The following is an 11,785-nucleotide window of genomic DNA, read 5'->3' as shown; positions in this document are numbered from 1 at the left end:
TAAACGAAATAAACATTTGAAATATATGAGTTTGTATGTAATGTATGAATATAATATACAAGTTTCACTTTTTAAATGGAATTACTGAAATCAATCTACTTTTTCATGATATTCTAATTTTATGACCAGCACCTGTATTCTTTAAAGGCATTAATTTTTGTTTTGCCTACTTTGGTTAAAGCTTTAAGAGGCATTTTTATTTTATTCCAAACAAAAGGAGATTATCACAAAGTTGCGATTTTATTTCTGTGCTGTTACCAGAGTGTGCCCAGGTGGGGAAAGCTGTGACTCCCAGCTGATAAGAGAACCACTGCTTTAATGTGGAACCTCCTGCTATTGTGCTGCCTGGACTCTCACTCCCTTCCTCGGCCTCGGCGTCCGTACGCCGTTTAACTCCGGCAGAGATCAGCGGTTTTATCTGTGCAGTTCTCTGATCCAGCTCCCTGAGGGGGGACCTGGTTGGGACAAAGATTACAGATTACTAATTGTCTCAAGTTGTCCCTCGTTAATTTCTTCATAATTTGCTTCAAGGGACTCAGACTCGCTCGTGATCTTTAAAGGCTTTATGGCTTTCCGAAGGTCTTTCTGTGGACTTTGGTTGCTTTTTCAACCATTTTCAGTCAGGGCTTGATCATTTGCAGAAAAATGTTTTGTTTTTTTTTGACTCTGATGTTTGAATGATTCAGGTGTTGAAACACTTTTAAAATCAAGGGTGTTGTGTCATCACTCAACAGGCAAAGAAAGAAATAAAACTCCCCTCAGCCTCTGGGGGAAAGTGAAACACAGGCAGAGGAATCTTCACACACTTAAATGAACCATTATTTACTCTTACTTACTATAACCACTAAGGGATTATACTCAGAAAGATGCACAAGCTGGTAAAAACAGCATTAAGTCCCTGATTTTTTTACTCCTTGTGTTTATTCTGTATATCACTTCTGCACTTTAGGCACCATTAGAGTTTTTTAAGGAATGTATACATTTTCTGTAACCTCACCAAGTAAGGCAGCAACTTTAAATGTGTGATGTTTTAGACTTTCAGCGTGAAGCTCAGGCCTCACAGCTCGTCCATCACAAACGCCGCAAAAACTCGAAGTAGCCACAAGCGCCTGCAGCAAGTAGAGATCAGAGGTCACAGCCTTGATGGGTTTCCCCTAATCTCTCGATGATGGGGGTGATAGGTGCCTCCCATAAAGCTGTCTGGCAAAGTGCCTTATAGGGTGATTCTTGGCTGGGACTCGCCTTCTTGCCCCTGCCATGTTTGGGCCTCGCTGATGTTTGAGTCCAGGTTTGAATCGTCACAGAAACTTTGAGCAAAAACATGGAAAGATCTGATTAGCCCCTCCCAATACACAGAGATCTGTAGGAGGTTTTCGCCTTTAAAGCTGTATTTTTTTTTATTATTCTGGTGATTTCCTGCAGGCAGCTCCGACCAGGTCACAGCACTAAAAGGACAAAGTCTCCCAGCTCTGACTAACCTCTTTATCTGTGTCGCATCATTTGGAGAGAATTTCCAACCCGTGTAACATGATACTGACTCATTTTCTTAAAACAATGTTTTTATTTAATTTTGAATGACTCTTAAGTTTCCTCCTCCTTACGTTCTGTCTCCAGCTCTCATGAGAAAATGGTTGTTCTCATGCTACAGTATCCAGTCATCGAGCAACTCACAGGCAGAAAAGCTATTTTTGCTAACTGAACTGAGATGATTTTGTCCCTATTTCAATAAAAATAGTAAACAAGAGTTGTGCAGTGTCCTGTATGTTTTGAAATGGTGTGTTCGGAATCCATGGATAATTGTTTCTTCTAAGGACAGTTTTCCTACTTTATTTTTAGCTAGTTTAATTTCCCACTGTTCAAGAGTTTTGACCTGTAAATAAATGTGAAATAATAATAATAAATTCAAATCAAAACCTGAGCACACTGTAATACACGCCAATCATCTCAGGAGCAATCCAGCCTCAAACTTCCTGAAAAGAGCAATCATCACTTCTATGTTGCTTAAAAGAACTTCCTAATAGCTCTTAATCTGAATTATGGACTCTGGTATCATTTTAAGATCAACTGAGACGTAAAACTTGGGCAAAATAACTCGTCTTGATCATTTCCTTTACAAGACATGTATGTATGTACTTTTATTATTTTTAAATGTCATTAGTCTGAGCTGTATTGAGGTTTTATCATAATCAGTGAAGTTATGAACAGTTAAGATACTTCTTTGCCTCTGCTGACCCGACCTGATCATCAGGAAAACAAGTCCTTTGGTGACATTTTTCCTGCAGTTTCTGACCTTCTAAAATATTGTGCGTTGCAACAATAAAGGCATCAGCGTGCTAAAGCTGCCTGAGCTGTTTATATCAGTTCAGTGATGGTATACTGTATTTCTTGTCAAAAGTTTTGAGTAACTACTTATTTTAAAACCAAAATGATGACAAATTGGTGACTTTGGATTCTTTTTGACCACAGTTGAGCAGAGAACAGGGACGCTCCTCTACAAACAGAAACAAAAAGGCTTAAACACACCTGCATAAATCTATTGCTGGTCATCAGTTGTTGGACTGATGGTGGCCGATTAAAAACATCTTTGTCTGCTGCCCAGCTCTAGTATCATTCTTGTGTTATTTTGTTTTGTGTTGTATCAGATTGAATTGTATCTCTGATGACAGACAGATCAGTTCAATTAGCAGGAATAACCTACATGTGCCCTTAACTGAATATTTGTATTTCTCTTTTTTTTCTCCTCTTCTTCTACTTTGTCTGTCCTCCATCTCAGAGTTCGAACCTCCGCTGTTCCCCCTTCTCACCTCTCCTGCTTCCCGTCTCGAGCATCTGTCTCTCAGGTGTGCACTCCGGTCGTGAGCAGGGATGGGCGACTGGAGTCTTCTTGGGAATTTCCTCGAAGAGGTCCAGGAACACTCCACCTCAGTCGGGAAGGTTTGGCTCACTATCCTCTTCATCTTTCGCATCCTGGTGCTGGGCACGGCGGCGGAGTCGTCCTGGGGCGACGAGCAGAGCGACTTCCTGTGCGACACCCAGCAGCCCGGCTGCACCAACGTGTGCTACGACAGCGCCTTCCCCATCGCCCACATTCGCTACTGGGTCCTGCAGATCGTGTTCGTCTCCACGCCGTCGCTCATCTACATGGGCCACGCCATGCACATAGTGCGCATGGAGGAGAAGAAGAAGAGGGAGCAGGAGGAGAGGGAGGCCAGGGAGGAGGATGGAAAAGACCTCCAGGAGGAGAAGGAGTACCTCCAGCAGAATGGGAGAGGAAAGGAGGGCACATCGGGCCGTGTTCGCCTAAAGGGAGCCCTGCTGCAGACTTACATCCTGAGCATCTTGATCCGAACAGTGATGGAGGTGACCTTCATCGTGGTGCAGTATCTGATCTACGGGGTGTTCCTCAAGGCGTTGTACCTATGCAAGGCGTGGCCCTGCCCCAACCCCGTAAACTGTTACATGTCTCGGCCCACAGAGAAGAACGTCTTCATCATCTTTATGCTGGTGGTGGCCGGCGTGTCCCTCCTGCTGTCCGTGTTGGAGCTCTACCACCTCGGTTGGAAGAGCCTCAAGAGGTGCATCCATAACAGGACGGTTCAGAAGAACAAGCACAGAGCTGTAACCGTGTCCGCAGCCTTGGAGTCCAACGGTCACCAGCGGCCCTCTGCCTCCTGCACCCCACCACCTGATTTCAACCACTGCCTGGCAGACCCGAGCTCCATGAGCCCCATGACCTCCATGACCTCTCACCCTTTCAACACCAGGATGGCGCTGCAGCAGAACTCGGTCAACCTGGCCACGGAGCGGCACCGCAGCTGCGACAACCTGGAGGACGAGGAGGACTTCCTGAGGATAAGATACGAGCAGGCGCCCTCAGAGCTCCCCAACAACTGCTCCCCTCCCTCTCCGCTGCACCCCGGGTACCTGAAGGACAAACGACGTCTGAGCTTGACCAGCGGGACCAGCAGCCGGGCTCGACAAGACGACCTGGCAGTGTAGGTCCATCGTGGAGAAGATGAATAGGGGCGGAGAGGAGGAACTTTCAGAAACAAACAGGGGGATAGGAATACAAGTTTCAACGACACAACTAATAACAGAGAGGATCTTCTAAAAATAATCTAATCTACCATGCAAATTCTGACACCGAGGCCTGACAGTCAACCAAAACAGATGGATTAAATGTCCACAATCAAAGGAGACACTGACTTCTGTGAGCGTTACATAGGCGGATATTATATCCTAGAGCTTGAAAAAAAGAAACTGTTAAACTGCAAAAAGAGAGGAATAAAACCAGGGTAACAGGTGTGGTACCTGACTGTTGCACATTTTATGCTTTAAAAGAACAAAGAAAGGGATGGGATGGGCATGGTTACTGATGCGAGGGGACTTTAGGAGTCGTTTTACTTTAAAGCAAATAAATCAACACACATCTTATCCAGTTAGTTACACAATAAACTTTGACTTAATAAATCATTTTCCAAAAAAATGTGGGCTGTGATGAGTAAAAACGAGGAGTTGAAATGTCTGAAACTGTGAAAATGTTCTTGCATTTGAAGGAAATAAAATACAGTGCCTTTACGTGTTAAAAGTAGCTATTTTCTATTTACGAGCTCTTTTCATATTTTTGTTCATTCTTGTCCTGTCGTCTTGTTTGCATTACTTAAAAGTCTAAATGTAAGTTAACAATAATAATTTAAAGTGAGTGAGTATTATTTTTGAAGATAGACTTTTTGTGCAAATATTTTTATTATATCAATCTGCAAAGATATGATTCTAATTGGACGCTTGTAAGGAACAATATTAGCCACCAGGTGGCGACATTGCACTTGTTTTTTGGACTTTGCACTTAAGGTTTTGTGTAAATAGTCGTTCCTTTGCACTGTATGTGTCTGAATGTATTTTTATTCAACTGTTTAGCTCATACTATATAGAGGTTAGTTGTTCTGATGAATAAAAATCAATACAACAGGATGTTGGAAGAGTTAAAATTATTGATCCAAAGGAAACAGGTCTTCTGCTCAGTCAGTGCTGGTTTTATTTATTTATAAAGCTGATTTTATTATGCTGTTGTCATAATCATTTGGTGCTTTTAACAATCAAATTGGCTCATGTTTCTGTGTAACATCAACTGGCACAAACACAAACTAAATCATCTGGTAAAATCACAAAAAAAAAAATGCTGTAAAATACAGCCGAATTAAAAACAAAGAGATGCAAACACCAGCTGTGCACATTCTGCTGTCACCACACAGAAGGTGACGGAGCCAGACTGGGGATGATGAGGAATATTTACACAAACACAGATTGTCTCATTCTGTCTGCCAGAAAGCTGAGCATCGATATCCATCTTGATCATTCACAAGATTAAACACTGAAGCAGGAAATCGATTTTATTTCTGTAGATTAACGTTCGATTGCAGTGCATTTTGAGTTAAAACATTAGATACATTTATTTATATATATTCAGTCATGATGATGATGCAACCCATAGTGTGTTTTTGGCCGGTATGTAATGTTTTTCTGTTTAAAACTTAGCATTTAAAATGGAGTTTAAAATATTAAAAGGCCTTTTATTATTTTATTTTTTAAAGAATATATTTAATAAGCCTCATTGTGATGAACTCTGAGAAGAACTCTCATTTGAAATAACAAATATTGCAGCAAAACTGATTGAAAATACAAAACCTGACAAGATCTTACATATAATAATAATAATAATAATAATAATAACGTGTTTTGTATTTTTTAATGTTTATTGCATGAAATTAAATTTAAATAGTCTAATCTTTACTAAGTATTATTTACAGTGAGTTTATCTATTTAAAGAAATGCTAGTTATAAGGTGTCAATTAATCCACATTGTTCGTTTTTTCTGGCTAATAGCATAAAATTTGCAGTATTAAATGACGCATTTAATCTGTGTAAATACATGCCATTTTAGGTAAATATTTATTTGTCATTTAGACGTGATCATTTGAATTTACACAAATCTCACTCCAGTATAATGTAGTTTACAAAGATAGAGACACTTTGGCGCATATATAGTTTTTTCCACTGGAGGGCGGTAGTACACTTTGAAGGACCACATTGACCGTAGATTTTCAAAGAAAAAGAACGGACGCGACAGTTGCTGGTGCATTTCGGGAAATGTAGTTTGTATTGTCCCCCTTCACTATGACAGTAACCGTCAAACGGCTGTCGCGCGCCTACACTTCCCAACGACACCCTGTTTCCGTGCCGGTGAGACGAGCTGCCGAATGACAAGCGACGCCGAAAGTAGCTCATCAATTTTGTCCCTCGTTTGCTAAAAAAAACAAAAATGTAAGTAACGACACAAGAAGGTGACCGCTCTCCCGCGGCGGTAAGTTTGTGTCAGATTATGTTGTGTTGTGTTGCAATGGCACATCTTGGAGTTATCGCGTGTGCCCGGTTTTCAGGTTTGTGTTGGCACAGAGTCTGTTGGCTAAACTCGGGTTAACCTCGGTGAAAAAAGAAACATTATCTCACAGCATTCAGGACTTTACGGTAAAACCAGGATACATAAATATTTAATATTGACGTATCGTTACGCCCCCTAGAGAGCGCTTTGTCCCATTTTCTGCTGGACTATTTATAGGAAGTTCGTGGCTTTAGTGTAAAGCTTTTATAACTTAAAGCATCATAAAAGTTTCAGGATATTGTTTCCACACTTCCTCGTGGTAAACTTCCCTAATTAAACTCTTGACTGCATTATTATCATCACTGGATTTGACAAGAAGTTTAAACGCAGGTAAGTAAGCGGTGTTAATGCTTGTTATTTTTAATAAATGTGTCCAAACTTCACGCAGACATTTATTTCCAAAGTGATATTCTCATTATTAATTGAACTGGACAGGACTATCTGCAGATACACGGTCAGTGGGAAGCTAAATATTCATCTCTTCAGTTTTATTTTCTGAAAGAATATCATCGGCTCCTCTGAGGAACCGTGATACTGTGTGGAAATGTGAGGCAGTTTTTGTTTTTGAGTCCCTTTAAAGATCACCATCCAGTGTTTTTGCAGTGGTCCAAGGGCTTTCCCAAGTCACTTTAGGAGAGAGTGCTGCTTATTTTAAGGCAAAATTATTCTTGTTGAAGTCAGTGAAGCAGAACAAAAGAAATAAAGGTGTCATCTTATAGATTTGTCTGTCTCACATTTCTAATGGCTTGATTTTGTTTGTTTGTTTACAGTCCAGCCATGAGGAATCTCCTGGGTAAAGCAGGACTTCTAGGTTCGGTGTCGGTGGCCTTTGGCTCCATGTTTTGGTCCCAGCAGAAGACCGAATCAGAACCGGTCGCTTCGAGTTCCCCGCCATCTGACTCGAACCCCGATTCTACCTACGAGCTCAAACTGGTCCAGGTTTTGTTCCGGCACGGCGCTCGAACGCCACTGAAGTCAATACCCAATGTGATGGAGGTAAAACTCTTCTCAGCTCTTTTTTTCTCGACTCATTCAGACCTGCTGTTTTGGGACGTCCGTGTGCGACTCTTTGCTTTGTCTCCCTGAAGGCCCAGTGGGTCCCAACGCTGCTGGAACCCCCACCACACACAGACATAAACTACATGGTGACGGATCTGCAGGGTGGACCCAGGCCTCCAGCTCCTGTAGAGGACAGCTATCGTAAGAACATACTGAGCGTGAGTACGTGTGCTTTGCGATGCTGAATTTTGCTCCGTGATTTATCCTTCCAGCCCTGACACTGATGGTCGCATGCGCGTAAAACAATGTGCAACAGTGAGCAATGCTCTTTTTTTTGGTAATGATGAAAATGTGGCTCCACAGCTCGTTGTTTTGTCCTGGAGCTGTTAGTCACATGGTGGCCTGGAGGATCAAACGACTTCCTGAGCTTCCAACAAGTTGCTGCTGTGCTCCCGTGCCGCCTTAAATATACATGCAAGGTGGCGTTGTCCTCTCTCTCGTGTCCTCTGTTCAGAGTGTCTCCGTTGCCCTCAAACCCGTTGGTTTGTCAGGATGCTGAGAAATGATGATGCTTTTAATGTGATGCAAAAATAGTGATTCCAGTTTGATCCAGATCAGACCAGCAGACATTTGGATACACCTTTGTACAAAAAGATGTAATAAAATAACCTGTTTGATCCAATTTACTTTGACTCTCGCTGAGACAAGAACAGAACGGTGACTCGGTCAGGTCTGCAGTGATTAAAGCTTTTTGTTTTGTGTGCGAAATAAAAGTCTAGGACTTTTTTTTTATTTAGGTGTAAAATATTTAATAATTTTTCTCAGTCAGTACTTGCAGCTCTAGTGGTCAAATAAAGTCCTAACGGATGTGAACAAACCTCTCTGCAAGCTTTTCTGTGAAAACGTTACCTTTAAGGGGCTGAGTTTAATGCTTTTTTTAAAATTTAGTTTAGAAATCACAGAACACGGATGTGTTTATATTATCTGAAGCTGTGTTTGACCGTCTTCTTGTGTGCGTCTTGGGCAGGGCGGCACGTTCCCCGGTCAGCTGACCACCCTAGGCATGCAGCAGCTGTACGAGCTGGGTCAAAGGTTAAGGAGAAGATATATCGAGGACAGACCCTTCCTGAGCTCCACCTACAGCCCCGCTGAGGTCTAGTAAGTGCTTGAGGATTGGATTTATGAGTAAATGTGTTTCTATTTTAAGGCCGGCTTCATTTCCTGACCTGTTTTTTGCCTTTTTTTTTTTTTTTCTTTTAAGTGTGCGCTCCACTAACATTGTGAGGACCATTGAATCTGCCAAGTGTCTGGTAGCTGGACTCTTCCAGCAAAAACAAAAAGGTAGATCAGAAATCTGCGCATGCACGTTATTTATATTTATCTTTATCCCAATTAATCTGTTTTAACCTCTTTTTTTATTTATATTTCTGCTTCTAGAAATGGTGCCTATTTTAACAACGGAAGCAGAAGCTGAAATTCTCTATCCCAACTACCACGGATGCAAGCTGCTCAAAATTCTTTGCAGGTACATCAAATGTCCCTACCTGCCACCGAGTCACATCACTCCTCAGACCAGCCTGTGCCCTTGCAGCCGTAAACTGGAATCTAAAATAATGTACCGCGTGAAATTATAAGCAGAGAGGAGAAGCCTTTGACAGGTTGTCACGGTGCGTCTGCCTGTGGCGGCTGACACTGTGTGTGTGTGTGTGTGTATGTTCTTTGCAGCCACCGCTGGGCCGAGTCGTCCACTCTGCCAGGCATTGCTGCAGACCTGCAGAGCATCCACAGTGCGCTGGGGATCGCTGCTCACCAGCACGTCGACTTCATCCTCATTAGAGATGACATGGTTGCCAGAGAGGTGACACTGTGACTTTGTGATCCGTGTGACTTTGTCGCGGCTCTCACGAGCATAAAAAATACAGCTCTGAAAAAGACTCGCCAGCTGCTGCTTCTGTGAGCAAAAAAACAACCAAAAAAAAGGTTCTGTAGACTTGAACAAGTTAAGGCTAGTTAAATCTACTAAATGGAAACTAAAAAAAATAATAGAATCAAGAATAAAAATTCTCTGATTTCCTGTTTGTTTATATTTTTTATTATGACAGTCTATTTATATACATATGAGTTTGAAAGTATTTGAGCTTTTTATTGCTGCTTTTCCCTGTTTAACTTAGATTTGTTCAGTTTTTTCTATTAAAACGTCAACAAAGATTTAACTCGACTTGCAATTAACTTTATTCTCTCTAAACTGCATCTCATTAGAGCTTTAAATGTGTTTCTAAAACATCAAGTAGTGAGAATCATCATTTCATGTCAAAAACTAAAGCCATATTATTTATTCATATTGAAGGCCACCTATTATTCAAAGCAGAAAATAAATTCGACAACACATTTTTAAACAGTCATATTTTACTTGGGTAGGAAATAAAATTGCAGATAGTGTAAAAAGAAATCAGGAGGGCTTGGAAGCTCAGACAATTGGACCGAAGGCGCTCCTGGGTAAGACGCAAACTTTAAGGAACAAAAATGGTTCCACGGCTCAGCTGTAGCAAGAAAAGTTATTTTTCAAAAGAGCAGAAGTTCTGCTTTTATCTAAAGTTGGAGCTGTGCTACAAACCACATGTAACAACCCTGAACTATCACCATCATCATCAGGGTGCAGATACCAACATTTGGGTTTACTCACTTAAAAGATCACCAAGATTTGAATGAAAAGTTTGTTTCCATTGTTTTTTTACATTTCCGCATCTCATTAGTTACAAAGTGCTTCTGTCTGAATGATTGAGCCTAAAATATGGATTATAATGTTCTGTCATTTAGACATGTACAGGCATCACTTGTGTTTCTATTTATCAAATATCAAAACGTTTTACTAGAAGTCAGCCTTAGATCTCATTTTTTTTTTCCTTTGGGACTAACGGATACAGTTTTTGAATATGAAGCTATCTTAATGTACAGCTGTTTAATAATCTGATGGTAACAGGCATGTTTCTTTAAATTCCCAGACGCATGGGCTTCCAAACCCGCCGGTGCTGAACTCCTGGAAGGATAAAGTGGAGCAGAGAGCCGTGGACATGATGTACCACATCTTTGAACCCAGCAGAAAGTAAAAACAGACCCCATTTAGTAACACAACTTTTTCCCTCCGACCTTGACGCGGCCAGGTTTAACTCCCTTGTTGTGTCTGCGACAGGGAGAACCTGCAGCTGTGTGTTGGACCCCTCCTGCACGTGCTGTGGGAAAACATCGAGAAGAAACTGCAGGGCAGCTCGGCGGAGTCGTACAGGTTGGGACACCTCATGGTGGGCATAATTCTTTAACCGACCAGTCTTCCTCGGCTTTAATACTGAAATCTCAAACAGGAAGTTGTTTCTGTACTCTGTGCACGACACCACTCTGATCCCCTGCCTCATGGCTCTGAGGATTTTCGACATGAAATGGCCCCCGTATGCTGCTGACATCACTCTGGAGCTGCACCAAAACCGACAAACCAACGAGGCCTTTGTTAAAGTGTCATACGGAGGCCAGGTAAGTTGTAACCGAGTGCCTTTATTTAGCAAAACTTAATAAATGTCCTTTTTTTCCCCACAGTCTAAGTTGTGCTTTGCTCCACAGGATCAACTTATCCCAGGTTGCAGTGGCGTCTACTGCCCCCTGCAGGAGTTCAAACAGGTCCTGTCGGCTCACTCCCTCACCTCTGAACTCTATTACTCACGATGCAACAGCACAGAGGGTCGGACTGAACTCTGAACCCTCGGCAGACTGCTCAGGACTTCACACTCTCACTTTAAAATACATCATGCTTTCACGTCTTCTGGGCTCAACCTCATCCAGCTACCGTAACGTCGTCCGAGCTCAGAAACAAGTCGAGCTTTCAGTTTGCGTCAGTGGATTTAATCTTTCTTTTAATCACAAGAAACAGCGAGACGTGTATGTTGAGAATAGTTTTGCGATGTAGTGTTTACTTTGTACCAAGCGCTCAGGTGTATACAACTGATTCTGCACGGTTTATTTAGTGTTGAAGGGATTTTTAAATAATTATTATTATTAGCATTTCACTGGCAAAAACCACAATAATTTTTGCTTTTAGGATGACCAAGAAAAACACACTTGAGTAATGTTCAAAAACTGGAACTAGTTTTATCTGCAGATTACATTTTTTCAGCATCAATGGGATCTTTTTTTTTATGGTTATTATAATGAACGGATGTCACTAGCTGAGCGGTGAAGCTCCTGAATGTAAATAACTTAAAGAGACAGTTTATTATGTACCAAATAAGCGTTTTCCTGAACATATATTTTTTGATAAATAGTGCTGGTTTTGCTGTTTGGAGAATGTGTTAGCAAAAT

General features: G+C 41.5%; 2 protein-coding genes across 4 annotated transcripts in view; both read left to right on the top strand.

Moving 5' to 3' along the window:
- gja5a (gap junction protein, alpha 5a) overlaps positions 1 to 4,971 on the top strand; it is a 12,814-nt gene extending 7,843 nt beyond the window's left edge. For both annotated transcript variants that reach the window (XM_025007299.2, XM_017422663.3), the window contains one exon: positions 2,774 to 4,971. In XM_025007299.2, the coding sequence (XP_024863067.1) occupies positions 2,866 to 3,999 (1,134 nt within the window). In that variant the 5' untranslated portion in view covers positions 2,774 to 2,865 and the 3' untranslated portion in view covers positions 4,000 to 4,971. The remainder of the gene's footprint in view (positions 1 to 2,773) is intronic.
- Positions 4,972 to 6,214: 1,243 nt separating this feature from the next.
- Positions 6,215 to 11,647, top strand: acp6 (acid phosphatase 6, lysophosphatidic). 2 transcript variants are annotated; one of them, XM_017422661.2, is made up of 11 exons: positions 6,215 to 6,321; positions 7,210 to 7,435; positions 7,528 to 7,656; positions 8,466 to 8,596; positions 8,700 to 8,779; positions 8,876 to 8,963; positions 9,164 to 9,296; positions 10,441 to 10,541; positions 10,629 to 10,721; positions 10,798 to 10,963; positions 11,051 to 11,647. In XM_017422661.2, the coding sequence occupies exons 2-11, from the start codon at positions 7,217 to 7,219 to the stop codon at positions 11,183 to 11,185; spliced, it is 1,275 nt and encodes a 424-aa protein (XP_017278150.1). In that variant the 5' UTR covers positions 6,215 to 6,321; positions 7,210 to 7,216; the 3' UTR covers positions 11,186 to 11,647. The 2 variants fall into 2 exon arrangements, with proteins under 2 accessions (XP_017278150.1, XP_017278151.1); XM_017422662.3 differs by having other exon boundaries at positions 6,240 to 6,361.
- Positions 11,648 to 11,785: the final 138 nt, after the last annotated feature.

This window comes from Kryptolebias marmoratus, linkage group LG6, assembly GCF_001649575.2.
Source record: "Kryptolebias marmoratus isolate JLee-2015 linkage group LG6, ASM164957v2, whole genome shotgun sequence".
Classification (NCBI taxonomy): domain Eukaryota; kingdom Metazoa; phylum Chordata; class Actinopteri; order Cyprinodontiformes; family Rivulidae; genus Kryptolebias; species Kryptolebias marmoratus.
Note: the sequence above shows the minus strand (reverse complement) of the source record. Positions and strands in the feature narration are given on the sequence as shown.

Coding starts and splice junctions, on each gene's coding strand:
- acp6 (XM_017422661.2), top strand. CDS start 7,217: ATGAGGAATCTCCTGGGTAAAGCAGGACTTCTAGGTTCGGTGTCGGTG. Junction 8,964..9,163: donor CTGCTCAAAATTCTTTGCAG/GTACATCAAATG, acceptor TGTTCTTTGCAG/CCACCGCTGGGCCGAGTCGT. Junction 10,722..10,797: donor AGCTCGGCGGAGTCGTACAG/GTTGGGACACCT, acceptor AATCTCAAACAG/GAAGTTGTTTCTGTACTCTG.